Source organism: Bombus affinis, chromosome 12 (genome assembly GCF_024516045.1).
Source record: "Bombus affinis isolate iyBomAffi1 chromosome 12, iyBomAffi1.2, whole genome shotgun sequence".
Lineage (NCBI taxonomy): Eukaryota > Metazoa > Arthropoda > Insecta > Hymenoptera > Apidae > Bombus > Bombus affinis.
The window spans coordinates 6,411,498-6,424,832 of NC_066355.1; the positions used below are offsets into that span (position 1 = coordinate 6,411,498).

At 39.5% G+C, this 13,335-nt stretch overlaps 1 protein-coding gene and 1 long non-coding RNA gene across 12 annotated transcripts in view; one reads left to right on the forward strand and one right to left on the reverse strand.

Moving 5' to 3' along the window:
• The window catches only part of LOC126922588 (basement membrane-specific heparan sulfate proteoglycan core protein-like), a 249,332-nt gene that overhangs the window by 158,098 nt on the left and 77,899 nt on the right, over positions 1 to 13,335 (reverse strand). For all 11 annotated transcript variants that reach the window (XR_007712846.1, XR_007712847.1, XR_007712845.1 and 8 more), the window contains one exon: positions 8,414 to 8,559. Coding sequence is in view for 5 of the 11 variants with exons in the window: in XM_050735361.1 (XP_050591318.1) it covers positions 8,414 to 8,559 (146 nt within the window). In the remaining 6 variants the exon portion in view is untranslated. The remainder of the gene's footprint in view (positions 1 to 8,413; positions 8,560 to 13,335) is intronic.
• The window catches only part of LOC126922647 (uncharacterized), a 32,220-nt gene continuing 28,325 nt past the window's right edge, over positions 9,441 to 13,335 (forward strand). Inside the window, exon 1 of the long non-coding RNA XR_007712877.1 lies at positions 9,441 to 9,546. This is a non-coding gene — a long non-coding RNA (uncharacterized LOC126922647). The remainder of the gene's footprint in view (positions 9,547 to 13,335) is intronic.

Sequence of the window (13,335 nt, forward strand, 5' to 3'; positions counted from 1 at the left end):
AACATGACGTTGGAATGTTAATGAAAATTTAATCTTCTATCAGTCGTACAATTTTCTATATATCCCCGATTTATAAACAGAGTGAATAGTAAAGTTTCGAGAATATTATGAAGGAGAAAATAACTCGAAATGTTGAATGGGTTCGTTTCTTGGCGATAAATGTTTACGACAGCCAGCTTTGAAATTGGAGACTTTGTGATGTATTACGAATACAACTTGCAGTAGGAAAGTGGGTTATGATAGATTTAAAATTCTTAACGGTCAAATCAAAAACTCGTAGCGTCTCGGAGGAACGTGTAAAGAGGAGTTTTCAGGAGGAATTTGGAAGCGTTTCATTTTGTTAAGCCACAAGTTCCACGAAAGCCAGTGAAATAAGATTTGATTACGCTTTATCATTTATCCATGTTATTTCGTGCTGAATAAATAAGTACCGATAGAACGAAGGAAAAGGAAAGAAATGAAAGAAAGAAACTATTCAGTGCTCGTGAAATGGTTCGAAACGGGTGAATCTGAACGAGCTTTGGGCAATAAAAGGCTGAAAGAAAATAATTTTGTCGAGACTTCATCGTCCATGCGACGGAAAATGACTCCCTTCGCCTTTAACAGACAGCTCTTAGAATGGTTTGATAACTCGAGAAGTCTCGGTTCAAGATTACTCGAGTTAACGAAGCGTACCGTCGTTCGCCAAGTGTTTAAAGAAGTTTCGCATTTAAAGTCAATCTTCCGGCTATTTGTTACAACTGAAAAATACGTTTCTTTTTCATCCACCCTAATGAACTTTCTGTGAATTCTTCAATTGTACCAATAATAAGGCCAAGTGAAACCTATCACACAATGACCAGTTTTCTTCAATGACTGAAGATTCAAATTCAAATGTTCCAATATCCAAATATTTCAATTTTCGAATCCCCAAATTTCCAAATTTAAATTGAATGGATTCCTAAACCAGTCCTCCACAGTTTATCAAATTTATTACGCAAACTCTGCTATACATGACCCCAAAGCGTCATTATTATACTGCGGACACTTATGCAAATTCATATTTCTATGAATATAATTACAAAAAAATGGAATGTCGATATTTCATACATTTCCGCGTATTACGTACATCGTATTCATTTTTGCGTCTTCGACTTTCCTTAAACACCTAGAAACTTTCCAGACTTTCCTAAATGTAAACAAATCGTCCAAAGTCAAAGGAACCTACTGTAGAATCGACGATTTCTTTTCATCAACATCTAATCTCGCAACTTTGTTTTATCTTCCAGGCTTGATAAAATTAGGACGTAGTATATGTACCTATCACCGTTGCAATTTGTCACATGTCAGATTTCAACAAAACAAGGGGTTTGCTTATCATTCCGACCGAATCTCTAGCAAGGCAACATCATGCGTCCTTTCGAGTTCCATCGACAGGCTCGTTCTGCTCGTATCTCCCTGATTCGCAACCGCAATAACCACGTCAATTCAATTCGTCCATAGTCGATAGAAACAGCAATAAAGCCAGTTTGGTCGACGAAATTTAGTCGATCACACCCACAATCAGTCTAAGCGTCAACCCGGTAATTTCTGTTAGATGCCGCACTTTGTGCAGCAGCTTTCGCGAATTCGTAATGATCGTTTTTAGTTTTCTATCCGCGCTAAGCCGTCGTAAAGCTGATTGAAGAGAATCTCATAATAAGCACGTAATTATGTTCGTGCATTGTACTTCTCACTACCATTCGTTTTATAATCGATTTTATTGATGATTTTATATTTTATTTATATCTACATACGTTTGAAAGTATCTAGGATGCATTAATTAAAAATTTACAGTGTTCACAGAAATTCCCGTTGTCACTAAGTCCCGGCAGAATTTTACATTTTTATGCTTTCTAATCATATTAGGTATTAACATTAAAAAATTTACAACAAATGGAATTCATCAGTTCGACTTGTTACTACAGTATCGTGCCTTTAACTTCATATTGCATCCTATACTTTATTGTCTGGAATCAATTCTACTGGAAATACGATTTTGTTCGTCGATGAAGAGGAATTGTTAACTGCATTTACTCGGTTTTAATTGGGAATTATAATTCACGGCCTCTCGGCGATTACCTTCGGATTCTTTTAACTGCAAACGAAGAGGATTCTCACTATCCCAGTTTCCCGAAGAATCAAACAGCTAGCGGGGTCCTCGTGTCCGTTTCACCTCCGTCCACCGTAAATACAGATAAAGCTAATTGAGAGCAATCGTTTGACCGAGACGGACGGTACTCCTTTAATTCTCCGGATAGAAGATAAAAGCTTCTTCTCGATTGCGCCTCGTCATCCCCTGATCCCTTCCCCACAGGCTACTATGTTATTGTTCCAATCCCCACCTGCGTTCATTGCCCATGGTATTAGAAGAATCGTCGAACGATGACTGTACCTGCACATATATGTATCCCGTATATTAAAGGATACTAACACTCCTCGTGGTTTCTGGTCCTCGTTCGTCCTCCAATCCGCAAATATACGCTATTGAAAATGAACGGTGGCGTGCAAGTGGGCGTGTCTCGCGTGGTGCTCCTAGATGGACAGGATCCTCCGACCGCTGTGTAAACTCCGTAGGACAGAGGCTCGTAATCGAGAAAGACTAGGGGGACCGGTGAGCTTTCCTCGAGAGTCCAGAAATCCTCGAGAATGCCGTTCGTTCGCAAACACTCGTCCTAGGCGGGGATTAGGAAGGAAGAATCCCGTGTCTCTCAGTCGGCTCGCTGACGATTGCATTTCTCGGTTCTTCCAGCAGAAATTGTTTCAATTCGACTCTCTGTCCCTTTAGTCGGAGAGCCGACGCGTCGATTACGAGATTAAATCGGACTTAGTCCACCCTTCCCCTCTTTTCCCCTTCCGCATCGTGGCGTTCTTCGATGTCCCGGCTTATTTCACCGGCGTGGAAAACAATTTCCTGGATTCACCGCAATTAAAAGTCGCTCGCCGCTTCTGCCAACTTCCTGCTTCCTCTACCTCGCAACGATCCCAGGATGGTGGCCACACCGAACCACCTTCTCGTCGATCGATCATCTTCGATTATTAATTAGCCCGGCTAATGATTCCAGGAGACACGAGAGCAGAGTGACGGGTAATTAAGAAGAAACGACGAGGAGACCTTTTTGCCACGGTTAGAGGGATTATGATAAAGCAGCCTGTCCAAAGATAACATCTGTCTGCTCGAAAGCTGCTGCCTCTCGTCCTTTTGCTCTCCTATATCCACCAGCGTGCTGACTTGCATTTTCTTTGTTCATTACTGACCGTGTCCGGCACACAGGTTGCAGGTGGCTCACGGAAACTGGAAATTTTTTCCTGGCCGGATTGCGGCCAACAAAGCATATTCATTGTTTCATACTGGTTAGTTCTTCCCAGAGGAAGGCACTCCTCTGCTTCCTTTATTATTCATACTTCTTTCTTTTAATTAAACTTCGCGTGGAGCGTGTTATAAACGACATTCCGTTTTTAGTAATATCAAAAGAATTTTTATGAACTTTAGGATGAGCGATAATTTGAAAATATTTTTAGATCGTGCTTAATGAACAATGGTCGAAGATAGTTTTGGACAATAACATACGCGCTACTGCAATTAACCTGTTAATGTCTTTAGTTAGCGTTTCGATAGAAGAGGTGAAACCCGCTTTATGCAAGCGACAGCGATCGATTAATTTGTTCATTGAACTTTAATGAACGTAACCATGGTGCTAATAAGATATCTACTGCAAACGGTTCGTCTCCAACACAGGGTACATTACGCCCGTCCGAGATGATTGAAACTTCTTGGATCGGCCTCGCTATAATTGGTATTTCGTATAATTAGTTGTCGTCGATTAGATTTACCTCTCTAAAACTTTGCCCTGGCTGTGTAAATATTTCAATGCATATATGGTCTCTTTAAATATTCTCCTCAAATTCATCTCGACCAAACAGAATTTTTTATTCACATCGCAAACTCTCTTTATGTATAACAGTGCCGAGAACAGGTAAATATATTCAAAGACAATTATTTCACCCTAAAGTCGTGCATGGCGTGTGATCGATGACAAACAGAAGAAACTCCACGGGCATCCGTGCTGAACAGCTGACACAAAACAACCGGTCGTCGTACTTCAACCCAATTTCCCCGGCAACTCCTTCATCTCAATTAACTACGCCCTTGTCGTCTACGCCAATTTACCATTTCCAACGAGCTAGCAAGAGCTGTCTGTCCTTCGTTAAACTACGATTCACCTGACTGAATATGCCATCCTGACTAATTCCATGACATTTCGTTCCACGACTATTCGTTCCACGATTATTCGTTTCGCTCTTATGATTTACCCCGTGTCGTTATGCCATGTTCCATAGATTCTTCGTGCCGACATTTGTATCCTACATCATCGATGCCATTATGTCAATTGACATTATCAACAATGCCTATCTCTGCCGGAATCACTTGGAGGATTCACTATCTCGTTTATCGCGGGTATGCGCATACAAATATACCTGTGTTACACACGCACACGGCTGCAAACACGTGCAACATTTCATTCGGCGGCGTAGCTACCCCTACCAGCCCTCGGAAACCGGGTACACTGAACGTGGGCCCCTTGTCGCTAGACACTGCATCCGTATCTTCGTGTGTACGTATCAAGCGACGCCCAATAAATCCACGGTTTAATTAAACTAAGTTTAAACGGATCCCTCCTCCCCCTGGTATAAAGCAGTTATATGTATTACGTTCCTGATCCGCCGCTAAATCAATTATCGGAGTTACACAAGCGCCAGGGAGTGTCACGTGACTACACTTCGTCTCGGATGCCTCGATAAACCGTCTGACTTTTTATTACAAAACTGATTTTGATAATTACATAGGAACATATTTCGTCGATTTTATTGATTTTCTTATTCAGGTCAACATTCTAAGTAATATCGTTTATAAGTTTCAGATTCACAGAGACATATAAAAGTATCTTTTATATCATGTATCACATATGTACTATTTCTTTCAGGTTTAAATTCAAGTTTGACATAGGATTTGAGTTAAGTTTAGATTAGATAATAAATAAAAAAAAAAAAAGAAATTGCAATCTATATGTGATTTTATGGTAATTATATAAAATTCGTAGAAAAAGGACATGACAACTAGACATTTCAGTGGAATTTCATGTTTGTTTTAAAGTTCACCAATATAACTATGACGATTGAATGTCATCATAGTGCTAGTAAAGTTTCAGCATGTTTCATAGAACACACTTAATGTACTCATAAAAGATTCCAATACTTTCTCCAACCGTTATAATTACACTGATTTTTATTTACAAATGCATTCGTCCAATACTCGAAATATTTCCGTAGAACGCGTATTTTTCCGTTTTCCTTCGAAAATATCGTTTGGGCAGTGAATTAACTTTCCCAGCTCGTTCAATACGCCGAAACGTTTACGTTCCATCGATCGATCGTGTGTGTTCCTGTGTTCGTTAACGCGACGGACAGGAAAGATAATGTTTTGCGAACGATCGAACTGTTTCCAATAGAAAACAAGCCGATGAATATGCGTAGCGAACGATTGATTAAGCAGGGAAGAAGCAAACCGACTAAATAGAATAATTAAATGGTCACTCTTGCCACGCGCATCACGAATTCCTTCTGCGGACTAGCATCACGCTGGTGTACATCGTACACGATTAAGCCTAAGCCATTCGAACTATTTGCGCCGGTACATGCGATGGGAAGGGCTCGATTAAACAGATCACTTCCGTGGAGCCGGCACGTTACAATCGTGCTGCTGCCCTCCGGTTGCAAACGAGATGCAACCCCCTCCACTATTTTTCTTCACGAAGGAGAGAACAGTGATCTAGCGCGAAGCAACAGTTTTCCAGGAGAATTTTAAGAAGCCCATATATCACCGTATCAAACCTACTGCATTATTCAGGCTAATATATAACCCTAATAAGTACCGAATAGATTTCACTCGACAATTCGCGGTGTTACTAATGCGCCTTAAACACGATGCAGAATAAATAAAAGTACGGTTACTTGGAAGAAAAGTGTACGTGAAAATAGAGTAAAAAGAGAATAACGCTCTTCGCGAATTACAGAAAGCGTTTTACCTCTTAATGGGGGAAAAACAACATGAAATTATGTAGTTTTTAATAAAAATATGCGATTAATGTATGCGATCGTGCAGTGAGGTAATAAATTGAACGGTGTACTAAGCGTGAAAAAAGAACCGGAGGATAAAGAAATCTCGACTGCGTGAAAGGTATTTAAGCAAGAATATAAAGCATCTGTACTCCTTCTCATCGTCTAAGGAATGATTTTATTTCATTCGAAACTGATCACCAAGTATTATCATTCTATATCTCATATTGCGAATATTTTATTTGTATTTTACTTTTCCTTTACTTATATTCAGAAAAATATAAATTTTTCTATAAAATTCAACAGTATAATCCAAAATATTCGGTTGTGCACCGGCTGTATCATTTAACTCATTCTTCAATACACAGCGATGAGCGTATAAATAGATAAATGTTCACTCGTATATTCGACCAATTGTGTTAAAAATATTTCTATTTTTTCTACTATAGAGGATTTAAACATAAACTTGTACTACTATATTTTGCATGACAATTAAGAACTAAATTAAGTTGAATTGAATATAACTTTCCTTATTTACGTACTATAAACATTTTTAAAATGTCTAAAAATTACACAATCCTTTACCCGACTAAAAATTCCTAATTCACTATTTAACATATATTCTTTGATCTTTGTTCGCTTTCGCAGCCTCTACATTTGCGTTCACCGCACACGCTTCTACATCTCATGTATGCATACAGTACACCAAGTATTGATAGAGAGAAAGGGGCTTGGCTCTGTAACCACTTGGTTGAGTATACCTGATCGGTTCATTTGCCGCTGGCGAAGGTACAGTCACCCTGTGATCACTTGGCAATCCTAGTCTAACCTGCACTTGCTTCTTCCGCTACTAGAGACTCTCCTGTCCAGCAATTAAAGACAGTGCTTGAGCAGCACGGGCTAAAGACAGACACGCTGCTATTGACAAGTACAGGGAAGCATGTATGTATTTACGTGCATACACGGACGTCGAGTATTCAGCACAGATTCGAGAATGCGAGTCGAGGAGAAGAAGAGATTTAAGGGCTGTCTTTCTTGCTGCTAACCCGATGGACGTTCAGTGACGCGTTAAAGTAGACTCGAGCTGAACACGTGATGTCAAAGAGACATCGGTCGTAGTGAGCATCGTATAAAAGCGGAACGCGATAGTCTTTGGCTGATGGATTCGCTCTGTAGTGTAAGGTAATTGAATTCACGACGACCGCTATCGAAAGAAAGGTGATTTTTATTGTCGGAACGTCGTTCACGAGCATCGAAAGAAGGAAATAGGATTTATAGTTTATAGCGATAGCGGTCGTGGCAACAAATGGCGATTTTTATCTATCAAACTTTCTTTTCTACCGGTGAAATTATACAGTACGGACGATACTTGATTTCGCTGAATCAAGGCTAACTTACAGCGTCCACAATTAAAACCGGAGTGTGTCTATTATCTTAATTTCCCCTAATTCCTGCGATGATTAATAATTCACGCGTATCTCATGAACCGTGAGCAGATGACCGGAAAATGTAACAACAATATGCGTGTACGCAGCAATAAGTAAATATTACATAATCTCCACGGACGTGAGTCCGAAGCGAAAGCTAGTCATTACGCATATTGATACGGTTTATAGGTACGTATGCTAATGAATAAATACCAATAATTATGCGAAGATTTTGGTTCACTGTTGTTCCTACCGATTTTAACAGTTCTCCCTCCGGCATTTAATGAACTGTATTGTGTTAGAAAATTATTGGTGCCGGCTCGTTAAAGTTTGGCCGATCCTATCGGACCTTTCTCGTCCCGCCTAAAATTATTCCCGATTGTATTCATACAATTATTGTAAACGCTCCTGATGTACGGATTACGTAAAAGAAAAGTACAACTGTATACAATCAGCCAACCGTAGTGAGTATATTGATTCATGGAATTAATCGATAAATGGAATACCATGAAATATAAATGAAAATGTTCCCCTTCTCTTATTTTCCTTATCGATTTCGAAATGTTTTTGACGACAAACGATAAACGTTTGTCTACTAGTTTTTCCGCGAATATTGTCGAATAACAGGAATATTCCGGAAAAAGCGATTCATTAAGCTGGCTATTTTATATGATTTGCTCGGATGATTTATGCAGCATCAATGTGTCACGAGAAAATAACGATACGCTTGATTTATATCGAAAAATTTATATCAAAAACGATCCGCGATCATCGGTAGATAAATATTTACATAGACAGCCCCAGAATGGTGGACGCTATAATATCTTTTAGAAAAATAAGTCGTCACTTACCACTCTGTCTCCAGGATGCTTCACGAAGCAATTCAATTCCGCTGTTTGACCAACGATGGCAGTAACATTTCGTGGGGCGATGTCGTCGAAATCTGGCTTATTCAAAGGTTTACTTCCGGCGACCACGCTCGCCAGGCTTGATCCACCTGCAAAGAGTATGGACAATACCATTAAGGAAATTGTCTTTTCGTTGAATCTATTCTTCTTTATTCTAAAGATTTAGAGGGAATTCCATTGATTATTAGGCAATTGCTAAAACTTTCATGGTTTATTATCTCACTGGGAAAAACTGATACGTACGCGTAGATACAAACGAATTTCGTATCGAAAAGTTTAACTCGGATGTTGTTTCAGAAAAGAACGCTGTTTATCGATCGTTATGTTACATAGCAAATTTCCGGTAACAGTTTTTGCTGTTAATATATCAGTGTGTGTTCCTTGCATCGTAAACGACACATACATCATATCGCGTCAAAATCAAAATACATCAGCTAAGTACGCAATATGTGTGTGTATGTACGCAGTATGTTTTTTCGCGAACATTCGTTCCGCCATATTGTATATTGATTCGATTGTATATTGAATATCTATACATTCGCGGTATTTCGATGCGATCATTGTTGCGAAAAACTTACCATAATTTCGATCGTTTCCACTGCATTCTCCCTGACTTCTTCCGTAGAAACGTGAATTAAACGTCAATTAGGCACTACACTATGCAATCGTTATTGCACGCGACTGTCAACTAATACTACGCGCGAACGAGCGAAGAGGTTCATACCGAAGAGGTTGATTGCGCCGCACAGTGAAACCGGCAACTGAAGGCAATTTGCGATGCGAAAGCCACATTCGTTGTATATTTACAATTTTTTCTCGCGAACAGTATCTAGCCGCACTAAATGTAAACATACCGAGACCGAGACACGTTTGGTAATGACGATAGTTATACCCTGGCGTACCAGATGGCGTGTCGCGAGAAACATCCAAGGATGTATATATGTATGAGTATATTCTTACCTATAATACTTGTGTATACACATATATTATAGTTTTAATCGAACTCTTTCAAAATGGTGACGTGGTGTTTACACAGCTCAGCTAAAATGGAAGTGAAGTGCAACATATTACCAGAGGTAAGTAAATAAATTTGTAATTAAAGCACGCAAGTTATTTAATAAACAACGATATTCAACTGGAACATAGTTTAGCCTTTTTTACACGCGGTATCGATCACACGATTCAATCGTCGAATATCTAAGTGTACGGATATAATACTACAATATGCAAACTATTCTTTTACGGCGAATTATTATTTTTCTATAATCCTTATGAATAATTTTACCAGCATTTATTGCATCAGTATCTTAGATCGCTATCTTGCAAGAATATAAAATTCTGCTTGATCGTACGTTTTTATTTCGATAATATAGCATGATTGTTACATTCCGTATCAAACTAGTAAGTATTTTAATATTTATTAAGACAGACATATTTATATTAGGTGCATCACCTAGAAATCGCAATAAATATTCCGAGAGCATAAAATTTCCCAGTTATACGAACGCAAACGGTGAAATTTTCCCGCAGAAACGCATAAATAATGGAGAAATCTATTCTTATTTAACAAGGCGTCACGGCAACAGAGCAGCGTGAGTATTTCTCGCAAAGTCAAAGTAAGTTGGATGAATATGGAAACTCTTCGAGCTTTACGTTCAAACGAGGTTAGACGATGCAGCTGCTTTGCAACATCAAAAGTTCTACCTCTTGAGTGAGCTGGTTGTTGCCGACTCGCTTTCTACCAACAGAAATGTATATACACACAAATGCACACACTGACGCGCACGCGGGTAATTCTAATAAGCACTTGATTAAGGATGAACTTCCAGCAATACTAATGCGTCACGGTATTGTATATGGCCGTGGTACGCAATCACGGTTAACGTTCATGAAATACCGTGTTAGTTGCACCAGGACAGCCCATCGTCTTCTTCTTTGATCCACCGTTAATGCAAATAGTTCGCCAACTAATAATTTCGAGAATGCTTGGCTTCCCTGTGGCATGCTTCCATCCCTGTTTCGCCCCTAGCCTCACTGACCTTCGATTTAGGTACACGAAAACGGACTCTATCGTAATTTCATCATAAATGCAACAGTGAAAATAATACAACAGTATGATCTTGTATAATAGGTAATTTGTCAACTAATCATTTAGTATAAATACCTCTTTTACAATTTTGTAGTTTTTTATGTTACTTTTTGTCAAATAGGATGATCAGATAATGTATATTTTGCAAAATTTAATTGTAGAATTTGATTTATTTCATTATCAAGCTCGTCACTGTTATGCAAGAGTATTTATTAATATTTGTAATTTGAAACCTGTGGCTTGTACAATTTTATTAATAACACTGATACAATTGCGTGAAAAGGCTCTCACGTGAGAAACAAATTATTTCAACCTACAGATACAACCAGTTATAAAAGTTTACATGCACCACTTTTTGAGATATCATGAAAAAGATGTCCATGTTGTTTTAACAATATCTTTAATTTTAAACATTCTTATAATTAAACTCAAATATGTACTTTAAATTTTGAAAATAATTTTACAATTTATTTGACATTGATAAAATTAAAGATTAGGTAATTACTGGTGTAATTTCGTTTCATAAATTCTGCGACTTAAATGTCTCGCGTTCGTTTAATTCTTCCTGGAAATACGTTAATATACTGAGCAAATACAAAGCCATTTTATGCTGACACGAAAATGTACACGGTTTTCTGGCAAAATAAAATAACTTGACCTACATAAAACTCAGGTTATATGCAGACTTTTGTCACTGATTGTACTTGATCTCCGATCAACATAATTTATGCTTCGCATTATGATGACGTTTATCTCGCTAACCACTTCATTATACACCAGATCAACGTGATTTGGGCGTGAATGAAGTTTCGTTCTTGGTCGGATTAAATAAACGCGTATGATGTATAGCTACCGTGTGTCATAATAGCGCAACAGTCACTTTCGCTGATCCTTTCCATCTCGGATTTATTATTGGAGTTTGCCAAATGATATATATCGAAGAAAGAAAAACATTCTCATAACTCAACAACCATCCAACGATTTCAGGGGTCACAAATGGTGACTATTATCTTTCCGCCGAATTAGGTTACGCTGTAGCTGATTTATATGAATCACTCGATTCGCCATTAACCAGGATTTCGTCGAACGCAGAGATGAGGGAATCGCCATTAACATAATCCCGTGAGAGTGGGTGGAAACGGTGGAAAAACGGCGCTGTGTCGAACGAGGCTCGAAACGGTCGACGGGGGTTGAGGGTGCGTTGAACGCGAACGGAAAGAGTGAGACAGAGCTATGGCGCTCGATAAAATTTCCCATTGTGTTCCACGGGTAAAATGGGATTTCACCGGGACAGAAATTGAAATTGTTACAAGGCAGACGCGAAATTGTTGGAAATCGCTCAACGATATCCCAGACGATATCGATATGCGTTCCAGGGAAGGAAGGAGTAACGGAAGGGATTGGCAGCCGATAACGAAGCGTCGACGAGTTGTCGTGAAATTAATTTACCGTCACGACCGTCCATCCCTCGCCATGGTCATGGTTGTTCGCTACTATCACAGAACAGTCGATTTAATGGTGTCCCGTGGCAGGCCGATGAAATGGAAAACCTGTAAGCGTCCGACGAAACGAATGTCGATGCGACGCGCTATTGAGCACCAGGAGGAGAAATTTTGCTCCGCACACGCGGAAATGGACCAAAAAAAGTGACTATCGATTGGATTCCTGCGCCAGGGAATACTTGGGAAGATCGTCGATATATCAGAACTTGACGTACGAACCAGACATAGAGATATCTTAAAAATTCCAGAAATTTCAGTTTTATCTGTCTTCTCCTCTTCTCTCACTCTCTTCCACTCTTTCTATCTCAGATTGAACCAACATCAGAACCGACAAATTTATGTAAAAATAGCTATTGGATTAATTTGACTAACTAATAATCTGCGGTGCCAATAACATATGCACGGTAGCGCCTCTTTACCTTAACATGTTCGTATTGCGGTCCGACACTTTTAATTTCAAGGTGAACGAATAAACACACGTCTGATCCGGGAGAACTATCGCTGATTCTCGAAATAGGGAGTTATGAACGAACGAAGAAACGAGCCAGGACGATACGCGAGAAATATTCTTTACGCGTTCCTCCATGGTGCGTTTATTCAAATTTATTCAAATTTGAATTTATGCGGGCAGTATCTGCCACGTAGCACGCGTATGAATGCCGTCGATTTAAATACAGCCAGGAAAATCCGGAGAATTTTTCCAAGGATACTATATGGCAATCTTGTTCCGCTGGTTATTCTTGATTTTTCTCTGCCCACAGAAACGATAAACAAGGAAACTGTGTTTTAAACAAACGTGTTCCACAGGGTCCACCGCAATCTCTAACCGTTTGGTGATTCTCCAAATTTCGGTGGCTTCTAGTCACAGCACGTACGTTCAGTTATTTGATCTTCCCCTTAGATTCGAAGTTGGCCAAAAGCACGGCCAGCGATACCTTTCGACCCGTTCCTATCGTTTACCTCGTCCGTGAATTTAGAGTCGTCCCGGAAATGAACGGGGAAGAAGCGGGCTAGAATGGAAAAAGAGGGGCGGGAGAAAGGAGGAGGGTGGTCTGAAGTAATCAAAGGAACAACGGAAAGCCTCGTACCGTACCGCGTCGCGTGGTGAAGCAAAAGAAAAAAAAAGCGCAGTGAAATTATGGTGTAATACCAGTCAGCGTACGTATTCTGCTCTGACACGCAAACCGACCCCTTAAATTCGTCGGTTCCTTCGTCCGTGTTCGTGCCTTGTAATTTCAATGGAATGCATCACACAGAGATAAGAAATCGTAATT